General features: G+C 38.8%; 1 protein-coding gene across 2 annotated transcripts; it reads left to right on the plus strand.

The window, feature by feature from the left end:
- The first annotated feature begins 698 nt into the window (after positions 1–698).
- Positions 699–17141, plus strand: nfe2l2a (nfe2 like bZIP transcription factor 2a). 2 transcript variants are annotated; one of them, XM_056244000.1, is made up of 5 exons: positions 699–898; positions 7814–8071; positions 13257–13351; positions 13471–13627; positions 15818–17141. In XM_056244000.1, the coding sequence occupies exons 1-5, from the start codon at positions 857–859 to the stop codon at positions 17024–17026; spliced, it is 1761 nt and encodes a 586-aa protein (XP_056099975.1). In that variant the 5' UTR covers positions 699–856; the 3' UTR covers positions 17027–17141. The 2 variants fall into 2 exon arrangements, with proteins under 2 accessions (XP_056099975.1, XP_056099974.1); XM_056243999.1 differs by having other exon boundaries at positions 700–898; positions 15815–17141.
- The last annotated feature ends 2360 nt before the right edge of the window (positions 17142–19501 follow it).

Consider the following 19501-nt stretch of genomic DNA (forward strand, 5'->3'; position numbering starts at 1 on the left):
AACATTTCAACTTTAGTTTAGTTTAAAGTTGTATAATTATAAACTCTTAAATGGTTTAGAGTGCGGTTTAAAAGGTTGAAGATTAATTTCACCGTTTAAAGGCTCAGCTGACATTAAAAGGCTGAGGCCGAACAGCAGGTGGCGCTATCAGGCAGACAGATGGACATGTAGGTCACGAGAGTTTGTAGGTGTGTTCAAATCATGTGCTTTTGTTGCGTTCTTTGATTGTACGTGACTGCGTGTCCGCCCAGAGAAAGTATGCAGGTGCAACAATCTGTCCATCAAGATGTTTCTCAGAGCCTACAATATTTTGGTTCCTGCAACATTCCTCAAGGGGAACGCTCAGGGATCAGTTGTTACAAAAGGCGATGATTAACCCTATTGGGTTTTTTATATATAAAAAAACAAATTGATAACACTTTAACATAAGTAGGCTATTCTAAACATTTATTTGAAATGTATCTTAAATAAATATTTAGAATAGCCTACTTGTTAAAGTTTTTTTTTAAAAGATAGAGAAGTCTATAGAGAACTCTATAGAGTTATAGCTAAAATAAAGGTTCCGCTAGTTCACATTCAGAAGGTTTACAGCAGATGAAAGAGAAAAGGGGGCGTAGACAGCAGCAGCTCAGCAAGCGCTTCCTATTGGTCAGCGTGAGTGTGGGCGGGGCCAGCGAATGACTGGGGCTTTCCGTGAATTTTCATAACTCCTCAGTCAGACAGCAGCATTTCCTTCACAAGTGCATCGACAATCGCACGTATTTATTTTCAAGCCATATTTTATTTCGCTGTGAAGGATTACAAACAAATAAATCACTTCAGGAGTTACGGCGGATGAGGAGAGTTCCTCTCAGACATGATGGAGATTGAATTGCCTAAAATGCACCAAAGCCAACAGGTAAATAATATTTAACTACAATAACGAATAGCGTTAGGCTACTAATGTTACAACAAGGTAGTAGTCTGTTTTAATAGTATTAAAATAATACTAAAATTATTAATTGTAATCTCACTATGATGTTACATCATTCTGCCCTTTGAACCTCTTATGTGATGTATTTATTGCTCTTGTCATATTTGTGTTACCAGCGCGTTACAATCACTTCCATGTGACTTTATAACAGCCTTGCGTGTTTTAAAGTTTCAATATGAGAATAATCGAGGCTATTTTGTTTATTTCTATAACTCATTACATGGTGGAATAGTTGAAACGTCATTTTTATATATATAGTCCGTGTTAGAGAAGGCGTTTCCTACATCCCGTTTCTAATCTTTTCACCCAGAATTCTGCATAGTCATTGAACTCGAACGAAAGGAAGGAATATTTATTAAAAATGTATGTGAAAACATTTCACTGAGCTGAATGTCTATTGATGTGAGGCGAATCTGGCACTCGATTAAACTTCTGTCATGAGATGTGCGTCGTCGCGCTGTGATGTTTGTGCGTGTGATCCAGACGCGTCTGCGCTCGCGCGTTCTGCGCATGCGCGCTCACCGGCGCCTTGCACAATAGCAGGCGGACCCAATCTGGAATGTGTGTGTTTATTTTATCCCTGTGTCCTGACGTAAAAGAAGTTATCCTCAGCTTTAAGACATTAATCTCTCTCACAGCTACTGTCATTCTTTATACCTAACTGAAAAAGTTTTGATAGCACTTTATATAACGAACTGTCTTTGACAAACATTACATAATGCTGAAAAGACCAGTAGTGTTTTTAGTGAATGCATGAAAATATATGAATCAAGGTTTCATGAGATCTTTTTATACTGACATTCACCTTAACAACACAGATGAAGAAGAGAAAGTCAAATAGGGAAATACTGATATATATACAAGCAAAACACCATCATTATAACACACACGACACTAAAATAAAGCAATAAACATTCATTTAACATAAGATGGAACATGAACCCTAATGTACATTACTGATAGCAAAACAATTAAAGAGAAATATAAGTTTTAAAACAAAAACAAAAACATGCTTTTACTGTGAATTATTTGTTATTTTTTTACTTTAGGTGTTTACTGTAGCATTTTACAGGTCAAAGTACAGTATTTTTTGCAGTGTACAAAACAGGGCCTAACATTCTCACAAATTGTTTTTCATAAACAAACACTTGACCTTCAGAAAATTGATTTCTAATCACAGAAGGTCAATCTTTATTTGAGCCATTTTATTTTCTTGCTTTCTTTTCTTCTCTTGCAGTTATTTGCAAACCGGTAAATATGAACAAACACTGAATAAAACATTCAGATTACACAGAAAACGTTTATGAAACAAACACACACACACATGCATATTTTTGGGCGAACTATCCTTTTAAGTTGTCATTCAGTAGGAGCTTGTTGTTTATAAGCTTATATCCTATGTAAATATACAGAACATTTGTATTTATTCATGGTGCTGTATTCAGTTGATCATGTTAAAATGATGACACGGTCAAGACACTGAGCTGGAAAAGGCCTAAATCCCTGTTTTAATACAGATATCTGACGCATTTAAAACTCACAGCCTTTCATGCCAAGATATTTTTATGTTAGATGAGATTTTATCAAACATATAAAACGGTCAATGCTTTAAAGTCACGTGACACCATATTAATTAATGTGCCGTGTGTTTATAGGCTACCTAATGGCAGTATGTGATAAAGTTTTATTAATAAAATGATTAACTGTGTGCTGATGCCCAAATTAATCATTGAAATATTTTGATGGGGATTATATTTAAGTAATTTTTATGAGATACAGTCAGATGCCTGTAAAATATTTTATTTATCGCCCGCCCTCGATCGCCACTTTAAGATAAAGTCGTGTCGTCCAACTAAAGGACTGAGTGGTTGTGCCTTTAGTGAGAGTTTTGAGTCCTGTGTTGAATCGCTGGTAAACCGGTTTGGCACTGAATCGTGCATGAAGAAAGAAACCGAGAACAAGGTGCTGTTGTTCCCGCAGTGGTTTATTCCACATTCCCGCCGTCTGGAGAGGAACAGGAAGTGAAACGGGCCTGAAAAATTATCTCTTCTTCATCCGGAAACTTTGCAGTTTTAATAACAGCTCTGGTTTCCCGTTTCCATTAACCTGGATAATGATTACTCGAACACTTTTACACATTAATTATGTAGTGAAGAAGGTGTGTCTTGGATATTATTTTCACTCCTAAATACAATCCCATCCGTGACATTAACGCGACTGCGATACTCACACACGCGTAAACATACACACGCAATACTCGACTGATGTTTAATATAAAACATAATTAGTGATGTGGTCAAGCTTCATCATGTACAAGCTTCATCACACATCAGGTCAAAAACACTCACTGCGACCAGTAAACACATCATATTTACTAAACACTGTTTCCAGGAAAAAGCCGAGAGCCTTTTGCATTTTAAAGGAGCAGTTCATCGACAAATGTCTTTATTTGTCCCTTCATGTCATCCAGACCTAATATTATTCATGTTTTTCACTAAATCTTGGGCTCCGTGTTAGTAGCTATCATTGATATACGATACATTTTTTGTAAATTTTTTAATGAATGTTTATTTTCATATTTTTTTTTCATGTTTTCTTTTTTAATTCTAGTTAGTATTAGTAATTTTTGTAATTATTTTTTATTATTATATATTATATAGGCTATATATAGTTTTAGTTAACAAGATTAACCCGAATGTCAGCTTTATTTTTGCGGTTTGTCATGAAAAGGAATTAAGGGACTTTAAATATAGTGTACAAGTGGTATGGACTGCTTTTATGAGATATTTATTGTCATGTTTGCAGAAAAAAAAAATCACCATCCACATTTTGAATGGACAACAAAAGTGCTTGTTTAATGTTTCACAGGAGAAAGAATGATAAAGAAGAGAAAATAATAATTTATTATAACAATAATAATGATGATGATGATGATTATGGTAATAACACTAATAGCCTGCCCCAATATTTTCACTTCTGGATAAACGGTTCCTGTTTTGTTCTTAGCCATCATCAGATTGATAACATATGCTCTTGTAGGCCTAATGCGCATATGGATATGGTCAGAAAGTAAAAGGCTCTTTAGAGATCCAAACATCCAAACTAAACAGTCGGAAACACATTCTTCATGGAGGAGGAAGAGAGAGAGAGAGTGTGTGTGTTTGAGTGTGTGTGTTGTGTCCAGTCTTCTCGTGAGAGCGGCCCGTTTATTATTAGTGGTTGGGATGTTTCATCATCTCTGTGTCTCCACCCCGTCTGTTATCAGGAGTCATCCAGAGAGGGAGCGTGTGTGTGTGTGTGTGTGTGTGTGTGTGTGTGTGTGTGTGTGTGTGTGTGCGAGACGGGCATGTCGCTGCATGCCTCTGTCTGACGCCACTGTCTGATCCACTTAATTATTATTGAATTATTCGCATGATTTTATATCATTTTAAACTAGATCAGGAATTAATTTGTACACTTTAAAAAATGCTGCGTTGTTTCAACCCAACTTTGGGTCAAATATGGACAAACCCAAACCAAACGTTGGGTTAAAAATGCAATTTAAAAATAGGCTGGGCTTGTCCATATTTGACCCAAAGTTGGGTTGAATCAACCCAGCAATTTTCCGAGTGTGTGCTGGATAAAGACTTAAAATGATTCGATGTGTTGCTGTGTTTAGTTGTAACATCGTATGATGTCGATGCTGATGTCCGATTCAGAATTGCAAAAGAGAAGTGGTTCCTCAAAAGTGCTCAGTTCCTCTGCTGTCAGTGCACACTTCTCCTCTGCTCAGTCCCCGGGGCCTTGTGATCGGAGGCTGATTTTCTCCAGGTCTCTCTCGAGTCACATGCTCGAGCTCACGAGCGGACACACACATGCAGAACTGCAGGCGTTTATGCAAAGCTTCGCCGCTGTAAATAAACGCAGGAGGAGGTTAAAGAGTTACTCGTATCTCAGACACTGCGATGTATAATAAAGATTTGAGTTCCTGCAACTATCAATCAAGAAAGTCTGAGGCCAAGGTTTCATAAATATTTTTGCCACTCAGCCTGGGAAGCATTTTAATGACCAGCATTTAGAAATGTCTCATATGATGATGTATAATATTTGAGCAGGATCGTAATGTACCGCTGTCGACGAGCTCGAGTGCGGAGAGGCTGCAGACCATTTAAAGGGACAGTTCACCCAAAAATTAAAACTCATACACATCACATCACATCGTTCTGAACTAAAAGACTTCCGTTCATCTTCGAAAAACACAAATTAAGATATTTAAAATGAAACCTGGGATATTTCTGTGGCTCCATTCCACCAAAACTTGAATGCTTCATAAAGAGATTGTCAAATAAATCCATATGAATCGAGTGGTTTAATCCAAATATGGTAAAACGAAGCTCAAACATGCGCGAGAACCAATGAGTTTTGTTGTTATGTGTCACACGCGCAGTTTTAGCTTCCGTTTACCATATTTGATGTGCGCATGTGCGCTCATCAATATGTATATGCAAATTAAAGCCTAAATCAAACCGTTCATACCATATTAGTGACCGTGTCTCTCCAGAAGACATAAACAGCTTCATATTACTTCTACTCGAAAGTTTTAGTTCAGTGGAATTTCAATGGATGGAAAAAGAGGATGAGAGAATAATGCAAAATATTCCTATTTGTTTCGATTATGAAAAGTCTTGCAGGTTCGAATTATGACAGAATTGTCCCTTTTGGATGAACTAACACTTTAATGAATTTATTGGCCAATGAGACAAAAGCAAAATTGCTGCAATTAAACAAACGTACAATATTTATCCAAAATGTATTTTACTCTTAACTTGAAAACAGGAAATGTGCATTATATTTTGGCAAGCCTGTCAGAAGGTTTTGGAACGGTTACAGATGAATCTCCAAATGGCCCTATATTGCAAAATTAATTTGTCAATAAATCGATTTATCACCAGTGATGATGGTTGTGTGACGTCTAATGTCTGATTCTGAACCCGGGTTTAAAAACGTGCTAATTGAGTTGTTTTTTAGGTGTTTACAGTAATTAAGGTTTGTCTATCTATTAATAAACACATATATTGCATCAGAGATGGTGGACTCCTCGCTGGACTAGTTCAACACTATTAGTCAGTCATATTAACAATGCTACCTTTAAACAAGCTAAACGCTAAACTGATGACTCGTCACACATCATCAGTGCTGGACCATGTAGTTAAATCAAGAGCTTGTGTTAAAGTGCTTGATTTTTTTTAAATGTACTTAATTATTAAATATAAAAAGTATTAATCGATGAACCATGTTTATTACCCAGCACTAGTCAGGAGGGAAGGTTAGTGGATGAACACATTTAATATTTTTTGTTTATATAAACTTCAATTTACTAAAATGTCGATTTAAGTTTCTCCAGTTAGAAGAAACAGGGAATCATATATTTTGACATGTAGTGGCGTAAAAAGAGTGATATTATGCTTTGGCTTTTTCAATTATGCTTTGGAAGTTTTCCAAACTAAAAAACTTAAGCAATAGTGTCTTGTGATACTATTATAGTTTTTATTAATATTTAGAATTTATTTTTTATATATTTCCTGTTATTTTACTTTTAGTCAAAGTTTTAGTTATTTTGTTGTGTTTTTGTCATTTTCATCAGTTTTTAAATATAGTTTATATCTAATTTCTATTCATTTTTGTTCCAGTTTTTTAGTACATAAAGTTAAGCTAAATAAAAATGAGAAATGTTACCTTGTAAGGGTTTAGTTTCAGTTAAAGTTTATTTTATTTCAAGTAATGAATGTTTTTGTTATGGTGATAGTTCTAGTTAACTATAATAACCCGGGTCCACATCTGCACATAATAGAAACATTAAAAGAAAGAAGAAAGCAGGCCTAATACATCTTATTCAATGTACACACATCTATCTTATTATTCTGTTGGTCTTCCAATGTCACGTCAACACGCCAGCGGCAAGGACGCGTACGATATTTTCTCTTCTCTGTCCTTGTATGTGACAAACACCCTGATCTCTGTAGTTAAAACAACATGGCGGGTGGCGTTTCATTCTCGCTGCTGATTGGTCGAAGCCGCTGGTCACTCCTCCAGAGCTTAGTAATGCACTTCTCTAGAAAGAGTTTTACCACAAAATATAAAATTACACTTTGTGGTGTGCAGTTAAAAAGAAGTGTGGTAACCAGAAGAGCTACATAAATAGTTGAATATAATGTAAATGGTGTTTGATGTACTGTAAAACATGACCACAAATGTCTGAGAAAAACAGTAGCTATATTTGACATGCTCTGACTGCTCACCATTTTTGTTCCTTTTTAAACACATTTTGCATTCACTAGTGATTTCAAACACTCTTGCAGTGTGACAAATTCATTTTTCAAAGAATAAATATCCCATGTAGTCTGTCAAATAATCTGAGCATGCATAATAATTAGAAAAAAAACTATTTTTAGATATATATCACGTCACACAGGACATGTCAACTTCCCACATACAGACCACATGTTTTTTTTTTTTTTTAGCTGTTTTTAGTTGAAGGTCAGAAATATGAATGTTTTTTTCCAGTGGCCTTGCTTTTTGATTTTTCATCTGACCTTTAAATCTGCCACTAACATTAATAGTCACACTAACTGAGTGTGTGTGTGTGTGTGTGTGTGTGTGTGATTTGGTATTTCCCAGAGATGGGATGAAAAAGGAGAAGCAGCATGTATTATTCATCCTGTCTTGTCGTTGCATTGACGATGGCATTGTGTGTGTGTGTGTATCTGAGGAGGGCCGGGCTCGGCAGGCAGGGTGTGGTCAGGAGTGTGTGTGTGTGTGTGTGTGTGCTGCATCTCATCCCGTCTCTCTTCTTCTCTGTAGGACATGGATCTGATAGATATCCTGTGGAGGCAGGACGTGGACCTGGGAGCGGGCAGGGAAGTGTTCGACTTCAGCTTCAGACAGAAGGAGGTGGAGCTGCGCCGGCAGCGTGAGCAGGAGGAGGAGAAGCAACAGCAGCGTTTGCAGGATCAGGAGAAAGCTTTACTCGCACAACTCCAGCTGGACGAGGAGACCGGAGAGTTCGTGCCTCGAAGCCTTTCGGCGCAGACCAACACGACTCATGGAGAAATCACACAGGTACGCACATGCATGCACAAATCCATCCCATGAGACCTTTGATAGAAACACACACGCACATAGGTGCTCCACAGGCCTTGCTCACACACACACACACATATGTGCTTGCTCATGTTACTGGGTGCAGCTGCCTGGTTGCTTGGTAACTGCCACAATGGCATAATTACAGGAACTCGGGAGGTACACGCAATTCTACGAAATGGAAACACAAACAATCCCAACACAACATGGATGGGACACTAAACACCTACTTTTCCCCGAGGAGGTCGGGCACATTTGTGTTTCGCAGATGCACTACGTGATTTAAATCTTGTACGGAGTGAGTTTTCCTTGCATAACCGTGGCATGAAATTATAGAGCAAACTGCCTACTATTTTTCGGCTAAAGGTTCATTCACACCAATGACGATAGCTATAAGATTTGAATACACGAGAATAGTGAAGAATAACGATAACGGCACGTTGGAATCACTTTTAGATGTTTTTTCCAGCTGATGAACAATAAAAACATTGACAGCCAATCAGAATCCATTAAGACATTAAAGAACTCAAGCACTTAAAGTGGCAGACGACAGTTATAATAATAAACAATGTTATCGTTCTGTGGCGTGGCCGTTATTTTTCTTGGTGAGAACAGGCCTTAACCGTACCTATTGAGATTAATATAGACAAATATGAGACAATGGTTGACAAACAGTAAGAGTTTACGCATATAAAATGATTGTAATGCAGTAGCTCAGATCATTTGATGAGAAATGTTTGATATCACATTGAATTCTAGGGTTTTGATAGCAGCCCAGATAGCAAGGTGACATTGATACAATGTTGAGTTTTGATCCAAAGCATCCTTTTGGTTGAGATTGACATTTCAATGTTTAAAGTATGTTGGATCAGCACACATTGGAGGTGACAGTGAAATTGAACTAACACTAGGTGTTCGTTCAATATCGGTTAGCTCAGTTAGTTCAAGAGCAGATGGCTCTGTATGCTTCTGAATCGCTCTCGCTGTACTTTATTGTCATACAGCGATCGGTCTGAGCAGCGCCACTTCGAGTCAAACACACCTATTGATTTGTTGTGCTTGAGCACAAAATCATGAAAGTGTATCTCTGTGGAAAGCTAGTGCTGTTCCTCAATCAGCGGGGCGTTTTCATTTTCAACGCTGTACCCGATTTGTTGTAATCCACTGGGGGTTTGGTTTAGGGGTTCCCTTCCAGTAAAGCGGATGAAGAACAGCAATTGTAGTTTGGAAATGCTCACTGATTTAGGGCACGTTTACATGACAACGATGTACTAAAAACTGAAAAGTTTTGCCTTTTCGCGAAGAGACGACAACGTTGTCAAAATGATCCCCGTTCACACGGATCCGCGAAAACTATTAAAAATGCTTTATTATCCATGCCAGGCCAGTAGTTGGCGAGGTCACTTTTTAAAGATACCCATGTTTTCCCAAATTCGCGTTTTTGTAGTTTACATGGAAACAATAACTGTATCATATTCAAAAATGTGTACTTTGAAGCCCGTTTTCATAAGCTAGCATTTTCAGGCCCCCAAAATGCCATTGTGAACGGCCAAAACGCACAAGTTTTCTGTTTTATTTTGAAAACAGTGTAAACGGCCGCTATGAAACACCCATTTTTGGTTCTGCACGTGCCGTTCTTAGTAGTCTAATTGATTCTTCCTTATTAGAGAGAAAACACAGGTGCGTACTGAAGTATTGTTTGCTGAACCACCTGAAATATTCACACGACTTCTCTCTGGCACAATTTCAAACATTTACTTTATTATTTCTCTATTCCTTTGTTTTGCATGCTTGGTTTTTGTGTTTGATTTCTATTGTTACTGGCTTTAGTAATGTTTATTAGGAAATTTCTGATTAGAGTTCCCGTTTAGACCAGAAAACAGTGTGTCAACAGTCCCCCCAAACAGAGCTCGTGAAGCTGGTTCACCATTATTAATCAATGTCATCTGAAGTTTTGAAGATCAGAGTAAACATTCAAACTGGTGAAACATTTCAAAGGATCAAAGGATTTGTCTACTGTTTAAAAGGATTTTGTACACAAATCAGTAAAAAAAAGAAGCTTGTGTACATTACAAAACAAAAAACATTTAGAGATATGAAAACAAAGAAAAATGCCAAATAACAGCATAATCATAAGCAGTTTGTTCAATGACAGGGGTTATGAGAGGAGCTCTTTCAATGGGACATTGACTTGTGTCAAAATCCAGCTGTCAGTCTGTAAAAAAAAAGCTGTAGCATGAAATATTGTAGACAATAGTGATAGCATGGACTTTCATCAATTGTTGAAAGAAAATTAAAGGCCAACTAAAGGGAACACTGATCACCACAATGGTGACTTCAAACAGACTTCAACGACCTTTATACATATACCATATGAAAGAAATAAAGCCAAACAGGTTTATAATAATAGAACATGCTGATGATGTTTTTGGAGTTGTTTAAGCATCCTCTGGTGAGATTTGATTTTATTTGCAGTTTATTTAATCTAAGGCTGTAGGTTGAAGTTGATGTGTTTTTGCTTGCCTCTTCTCTTTGTTCTGTTCTTGTTGTTCCTCTTATCTTCAGTGATTCTGCTTGTTAACCGCAGGTGTCTAATACTCAATCATCACTTGTAGAGTGAATCTGGTTTATTTCAATAACTGCAACATTGCTTCAGTGTTACTTTTACTATAGATTAGGACCATATGAAAACTTAGTAAAATCCTCAGTGTTAAATGATCAATGCTGTGTACCAATAAACAACCTGCAACATGTTTTTTTCTTTATTAAATTATTTCAATTAATAGGATAATTGTTTTGGTCTTTTCTTTAATTATGAACACACACAAAAAACGTGATGTGTAACACATACATTAGTTTTGTTGTGGTCTTGCTGGGATCATACCAGCACCCAGAAGATAACATATGCTGGTCCACCAGCACACGCGCTTCCCAAGCTGGTCCCAGCGTGCAAAACCAAAACCATCAACCCCATTCCATGCTGGGAACCAGCAAACCAGCATCTCATGTTGAGGTCCAGAAAACCAGCAACCAGAATCTCATGTTGAAGACCAGCAACTAGTATCCCATTTTGAGGTCCAGAAAATCAGCAACCAGCATCTCATGTTGAAGACCAGCAACCAGTATCCCATGTTGAGGACTAGACAACCATCAACCAGCATCCCACGTTGAGGACCAGCAAACCAGCAACCAGCATCCCATGTTGAGGACCAGCAAACCAGCAACCAGCATCCCATGTTGAGGACCAGCAAACCAGCATCCAGCATCCCATGTTGAGGACCAGCAAACCAGCATCCAGCATCCCATGTTGAGGACCAGCAAACCAGCAACCAGCATCCCATGTTGGGAACTAGCAAACCAGCATCCCATGTTGGGGACCAGCAAACCATCATCCAGCATCTCATGCTCATCCCAGTATGCAAAACATACCTTATGGTGGTGACCAGCAATGCTGGGTTTTTCAGCAGGGAGAGTAGTATGTCTGAATGCATGGTATTTGAAAAAACAGTAGGCGAAAAGTCCCCGGATGACCTACTACTTCCAGTGAGATTCTGAAGTGCGCATTCGATGGACACTATACTATCCCATGAGGCCATTGGAGAGGATTTATGAATGACAGTGAAGGTCACATGACAGTAACAAAATGGCGGATGGAGTACGTCCGAAATTCATTCATAACCCACACACATTCATACTAGATGAAAAACGACCTTTTTGAACGGTCGAATGTAGTACCCACCGCTTTCAGACGCAGCGCATGTCTTGCATCATTACTCTGCTTGCACAGCACCTTGCCTTCTTGCCTTTAGGAGTGAGTGAGGCAGATGAGGATGGAGAAGCAGCGTCCTGATAATGCTGACATCGACAGCATAATCACCTGACCTCTGGCCCTCTCCTGCTCCCTGAACACTGCTTTATCAGGTAATCCCTCACATTTAATACAGATTCAGGAATATGAATGATGTAACCAATCTCCATTTAGTTTTTAGCCTTTTCCCACTGAAATGCAATCACAAAAATATATTGTGAGAAAATTGACTGACATGGCTGTGATATTAAAAGAGTTTAAGGTCTACATAAGCAGCTTTAAAGAAATGGTCATTGGAAAAACCTAAGCTCTTTTGTTCTACAAGATAAGCTTGGGATACTTGAATTCTAAGCAGTTTCATGGAACATGAGCTGAGACATACAGTAGTTGAATAATCTTCACGTCCCTTCCTTAAGATCAGGCCTGGACGTTATCAGTGATCTAATGACCTTGTGTGTGGCTGCTCCAGGTGTGTTTAATAGGGCTCGAGATAAACTCAACTGGAAAGATTGGACAGCCCTGCCATAGCACTTCCATTTGTAGAAACCGCACTATTGAAGCATTAACAGATTTACAATAGATTAAATAAACAGAATTAACATTTCTGAATGTGACTTTGTATGACAATTTGTATGTTTTTTTTTCAGATTTCAGAGAACCCAGAGGAAAAGAGGCAGTCGTCTGATGTAAGACAGATTTTTAAAACCTGAACCATTGGATCACTTGTAGTTATAATTACATCATTTTTCTGAAACTAATTATATTTTTAAAGGTTGTAATGCTTGTCTATTTTTGTCCCACTTTTACTTTTTTAAGAATGCTCTTTTGTATCTTTTTGTCATTGATTGTGTTAAACTATTAAATAAAAGAAATGTGACTCAACTGCTGGACAGGTGTTATTTTTATTCAAGTTTATTATTATGTATTCATGTTTAAGTACCACTGAAGTGCTGTTGAAATTTTGTTTCAGCATTAACTCTGGGTACATTGTTTTATGTTAACATTACATTGCAATGTTTCAACAAAAGTGATTCCGAATCCAACAACATTACCAATGGTACAGCAAGATAAACAGGAAAATAACATGTTGCAGGCATCCCATTCAATTAAAAAGAAAATTAGAATTAAGGCAAAAACATTAATAAAACCTTTCATTAATGCATCCAGAGCACACATAATTAAATTTACCGAAAAAAAATCCAGAGCACACCCACATCTACACAATCCACTTTACCAGTAACCAGAGATAATAGATGTTTTGTTAATAATTGTTTGTTTAAAAAATGCATTTGTTTGCTTGTTTGTGTCCTGCTGTGTGTGTAAATGCAATGCTTTTATTTGACTGTGTACCTGCAGAATGGGGCTTTCGCAGGACACGAAGGTGATGCCCTGTCATTCGATGAGTGCATGCAGCTTCTGGCTGAGACTTTTCCGCTAGATGAGCCAGCTCAGGTAATTACGGGATATATATATCGCCCATATAACACCTCACACCTCTTGGCAACACAACACCTATACATGTCACTGCACTTGAGTCTAATTGTGTCTCTCTCTCTCTCTCTCCTCTTTTGTCTTTGCAGCCAGCTCCACCTTGCCTGGATGCCTCCGTTCCACCATCCACAGATCTCATGATGCCCACAAACATCCCAGTCTTTACCCAGAATCCTTTGCTTCCAGGCTCTCTGGATCAAGCCTGGATGGAGTTGCTCTCACTCCCAGAGTTGCAGGTATGAACCCTAAACCAGACCTCACTAACACCCTGGAGTCTGTCCAGGGAATAAAATGAAAATTGTTTGTACATTGCAGTTTAAAGCATTATGTTCCAGTTTCAAATAAAGATACTGGCCAAAATGCGAGGTATATTAAAGGAGAACTCCGGCGCAAAATGAACCTTTGGTCTAATAAAACATTGGTACCAACCGTTCTCTGAGATTTGTTTTCATGATAATCGAATGTAAAGAGTTTTCTCTCTAAAAACTGTTTAGCGTATAACGCTAGTAATGGGGGCATATAATGAGTAAAAAGAAATCGCTAGTTAATACCACTAACAAGGCTCAAAATAGCCCCACACGAACACAGTAAAATAATGAGGGTCCCTACATGCAAAATGAAGCATTGAGAACTTTGTACGTGTACAGACCGTTTAATAAGAAGATAAAGAGAAAGACAGTCCACTTCGTGTATACAGACAGGAGCCATCTTTGGAAAACAGTCTCAACTAGTCAAACCACGAACGCCATTCATAGCACGTCGTTCGTGGTTTGATTAGTCGAGACTCGAGACTGTTTTCCAAAGATCTGTTTTCCCTCCATTCCAAAAGTCCATTTGACACTTCAAAAAGTTCACAAAGACATTGCAAAAGTAATTAATGATGAACAGATTTAATGTAGGCTTTTATTCACGTATAAACCTTGATCAATGCAAATACACAGAGCACATCAAATATGCTCAACATAATTTCAACCGTGCTCACACTTTTACAATGTCTTTATGGACTTTTCGAAGTCCATTTTGGAGGGACAAAAATCCCAGGTTTCATTAAAAATATCTTTGTTTGGTTTTCGGAGATGAATGAAAGTCTTTATAGGAACGAAATGAGGGCGAGTGAAGGATGACAGATTTTTCATGTCTGGGTGAACTATCCCTTCAACATAATTTTCAGAGAGAGAGGCTGTGAGGTACTTCTTTGTGTAATCTGGTTTATACCACCTGTGGTTTAGAAAGGCAATTAAACTCTGTCGCTGAGCAACAACCAATTAACCCTCTCTGAGCTCATGCTGTGGTGTGACAGATACTTCATAAAGGTTTAAAGTAGGGCTGCCATGGACTAAAGATGTTTCTAGTCGACTAGTAGTCGATCATTTAAGACATTAGTCGACTAATCAGGCGTTAATATTAATAAGCCATAAATCATTATAAAATAGATAGCCTAATCAGCACTCAAATGCACACAAAGCTTGCCACAGCGCACAGGCAAACATAATGATTATGAATGTGTCGTGAAAAAAACAGGAGACTGTCTAAACATTTGAATAATTTATTGGTAATGTTTTTTGTGTCAAGTGTCGTTTGCAGAGATCAAGTCAACAATGCTGACTGGTCATCTCTGCAGTAGTGGACGCGCATATATGCACATTTCATACGGATAACATAATACGCTCATTTAAAAGTAGACATTTCAAGCTTTCTATAGATATATTTCTCATGTCTGTGAGGCAAGCATACGCTGAGTTTCGGTTCATTTATGTGATGCGCTCAAGTTCACTGAATGACATAATCGACAGAAAGCACCATTATTTTACAAAAGCACAACGTTGTGAGTTTAAAAAAATAAGAGTAGACCCTTTACTGTTTGCATTACTCTTATCTGTATGACCAAAAATGATGGAGTTCAATGCAAGTGATCGCGCCGGCGCCAGTAAACACCTATGCGCCTAATAATAGCGCACATTTATCTAGGTTAGCATTAGAGCGTGCAGACTTGTAAAGTTGCAACTACTTACATGTTTCAAGTGATAAGCCATATTTGAGGTCGAAGAATGATCGGCGAATGTTTGGATTTCCTGCCGTTAACGATCTGTCCGTTACAGCTTGCGCGTTTTTTTTTTTTTTTTTTTGCGGCTAACCGACTAATAAAACCTTAGTCGACCAAGCCTCTTCTAGTCGACTATTAGGGGGCAACCCTAGTTTAAAGTTAAGGTCCTTTCATATGACTCACGTCAACATTCCCCAATGAGTTCTACGGAGTGAAGCATCAAGCTACAACATTACCTAGCAGATCAAGCGTAGAAACACTCAAGTTTTGCCAGACAATGCGCAAGTGTAACAATCCTTTGTTCCCAACTTCTATTGTGAACCTATTGAGTCTTCACATTGGATTACGGTGTTGATATGCTTCTCTTTTGTATTTTTAGCAGTGTCTCAACATGCAGATGCAGGACACATTACATATGGATGGATTTATAAAACCTCCCGGAGAAGCACAGAACCCAAGCTACAGCCAATATCTGCCCGGGATGGACCATCTCTCGTCCGCCCAGACCGAGGTGTGTCCCCCTGAATACATCAACACCTATGATGGATCCTTCAGCAATATGGTGTCGCCCAACCTCAGCCAGATGAGTCTGAACGTCCCGGATGTGGGAGCCGAGTTCGGGCCTGAAGAGTTTAATGAGCTGTTTTATCCTGAGATGGAGGCCAAAGTGAACACATGCGACGGAGGACATATGGTCCACCAACTGGCCGAGATTTCCAACGATCCTCCTGTGAATCCAATGGATCTGCAAAGCTTTTCACCGGGAAACTTCAGCTCAGAAAAACCAGAGCCAATGGTGGAATTCGCAGATTCTGATTCTGGCTTGTCGCTGGACTCCAGTCCTCACATGAGCTCCCCGGGGAAGTCCTTAAACGGAGATGAATCCTTCGGTTTTAGTGATTCCGACTCTGAAGAGATGGACGGTAGTCCGGGAAGCATGGAGTCCGATTATACCGAGATATTCCCGCTGGTTTACCTTACCGACGAAGCTCAGGCTTCTCTCTCAGAGAAATCCCCCACGGAGCAGCAGGAGATGAAAGCAAAGAACCCAAAGACGGAGCCGGTGGAGGCCAGTGGCTTTTCCAAACCTCCCTTCACCAAAGACAAGCAGAAGAAACGCTCCGAGGCCCGGCTCTCCCGTGACGAGCAGAGAGCAAAAGCCTTGCAGATCCCGTTGACCGTGGACATGATCATCAATCTGCCTGTGGATGACTTCAACGAGACCATGTCCAAGCACCAGCTCAACGAGGCCCAACTCGCCCTCATCCGAGACATCCGGCGCCGGGGCAAGAACAAGGTCGCCGCGCAAAACTGCCGTAAGCGGAAGATGGATAACATCGTGGGTCTGGAGTACGAGCTGGACTCGCTGAAGGAGGAGAAGGAGCGATTGAAGAAGGAGAAGAGCGAGCGTAGCTCCAATCTGAGAGAGATGAAACAGCAGTTGAGTACCCTGTACCAAGAGGTCTTCGGTATGCTTCGAGACGAGCAGGGCAAGCCTTTCTCCCCCAACGAATACTCCCTTCAGCACACCGCGGACGGCACCGTTTTCCTCGTCCCTCGCCTTAAAAAGACTCTCGTTAAGAACAACTAGCTCGGTTTTTTTCTTCTCTCTCCTTCCACACTTGCTTCTGTTTTTTGGTACTGCTTTTCTCTTGCTAACACTGTGTCCTGACCAGGCATGACGCAATAAAGCAGAAAAGGCTCTTCCACGTCAGTGTGTTTGTGCTAACCAGCCACAGGACAGTTTGTCAATCAATTGGCTTTAATTCGTGCAGCATTGAGGTGGGTAGCTCCGCCCACAATGGAATCGGATTGGTCCAAAAATTTCACTATGTTCTGATTTTTGGTGCAGTTTAGTCGCATCTAGTGTCGACTCCAGAAACTCACCACACAACTGGTTAGGACACGGTGTACGTTTTACGCAAAGGAAACAACTAAATAGGAGCGTATTTTGCTTATACATCAACTGTTGAAATGGCAGAACTATTATATACGTTTTGCGTATTCTACTTTCCTAATATTCTTAATCTCTGTTGGATTTTATACTTCTTTATATTTTCTCTGAGATTCTTTTACCTATATGGTTTGTAAATACATTTATACTTTATTTGCTATTGAGATAGGAACAAATGTATTGTACATAAATAGATCTTGTTTTAGTATGCTAAAAATGGTTATGATCATTTTGAGTCTGCACTTATGTCAGTTTTTATATCCTAATTTACTATTCTATTGCTATTTTATCTCTTGACTTTATGGCTTTATATTAAATAAATATTTAAACCAGTGAAGTCTAATGTGGTCTTGAATGGAAGTTGGTTTGATGACGGTCAACAAATGGAAGGAAAGAGGAAGTGGATATTAACAATAAGGAATAAGGAAGCAGTCAAAATCGATCAAGTCATCACATATAAAGTATCAAAAGAGGTGACCTATATATTTTAGAGAACAATGGCACAACATGTCGACTACAAAAGTAATACGGTTCAAAATGAAGACAGAAAACTGTTGACACTTTGGATCATGATGATGTAAAGGAGAAGAGTGAAAAATGGCTTATGTTTGCAGATACCACTTGTCTGATATTTTATTAATCCAGTTTAAGTGTAGCTTTTTGATACTTTTTGAGGCCGCTGTATATTATCTGCCATTAAATCACAATCCATCAGAAGGTTTTGTGCTCAAATTGTTAGTTTTCTTGGAAACGCACTTAATTTAGGCTCACCACCAACACTGTAAAACACTACATGCTCACAATATCTACCACGATTCTTGAGATTTAACAAAACCATAAGCCTTTGAGGGAGAAAAGCCCCTTTTTGTCCATTCCCCTCCACCAAACAGCCCCAGTCTCCCAGTGTTATGCAACAGATCTGGACTGTTTGGCAGCGTCCCATGATAGACATGCCTTCATTAAAGCCATGCTGGACGAAGAGCACCAGTAAAGAGCAGTTGTTTGCACTGCTAGGCACTTTCTCACACACACACACACACACCACCTTTGAACACACCAAGCCCTCTCTTTCACACTACAGTGATTCTCCATTTTCAACAAGTCACGCCACACAAACAGGGTCAACCTGTTCAAAGGCCCGTATTTACGTCACAATGTAGGATCTTTTCACAATCTACCGCTTGATGCATGATAATAAAAGGGTGATAAATCATACATTGAATGCTTTTGTTCTTATGACAGCATTAAACTAGCATGCGTTCTCTTATTAACAGACCCATCCTAGAGCCCATGGGTTATATGGTACACTACATGATCCGATTTTTAAAATCTGGTTGCTTATGAAATGTTACAATTCTTCCATCAGTTTAAAGCCATCAGAGTGTGAGCATGTGACTTATCTAGGGCAACTGTATCTTAAACATTTACCCATGGTCATGACCTTAATTCAGGGTCAGGGGAACAAAGTCCCCATGTCAGGTTTTGGAGACAGATAAGCATTGTGTGAGAAGAGAAGGCACTGCGCTCACACACAAACTACACAGAAAATTAAACATTCTCAGGGCTTTTCAAATGGTTTTATTAAACAGTCAACATTTGGCAATGCAATCACATGTATTCATTACGACATTATGAGTGATGTTTTAAGACTATAAAACTTCTTAGGAAAATATTGTGTGAATATATATATATAAATATGGATTTACCCTGAATTACAAAACATCCTCACACACACAAAAATACAGTATACAGTATACCAGTAACTGGCAAAATACTACAAAAATGTTCACAGTTCATGGAAGTTCCTGTCAAGTGAATGAATGTTCAGCAAAATGTCCTCGCTTGCACATCAGTGAATGAATCTCATTAAAACAAGTCGGGTCACATTCCACCTCGAACTCAATATGCTGTAAGCTGCCAGTCAGACATGTCTTAAGATGATTCATTCTTTAAATGATTTTTTAATTAGATTTACAGTACAGCGGTGACATTTACCCTCGTATGGTGAATTTCTGCAGTCATGAATCGCTACACTATTGACATTTGCAGAACTTTTAGTGACATTTTCTGGCCAAAAAGGGTCCAGTGTCTATTATTAATAGTGTATGAACG

The sequence above is a fragment of the Rhinichthys klamathensis genome, unplaced genomic scaffold, assembly GCF_029890125.1.
Source record: "Rhinichthys klamathensis goyatoka isolate OS25496 unplaced genomic scaffold, OSU_Roscu_1.1 h1tg000889l_1, whole genome shotgun sequence".
In the NCBI taxonomy this organism is placed as follows: Eukaryota; Metazoa; Chordata; class Actinopteri; order Cypriniformes; family Leuciscidae; genus Rhinichthys; species Rhinichthys klamathensis.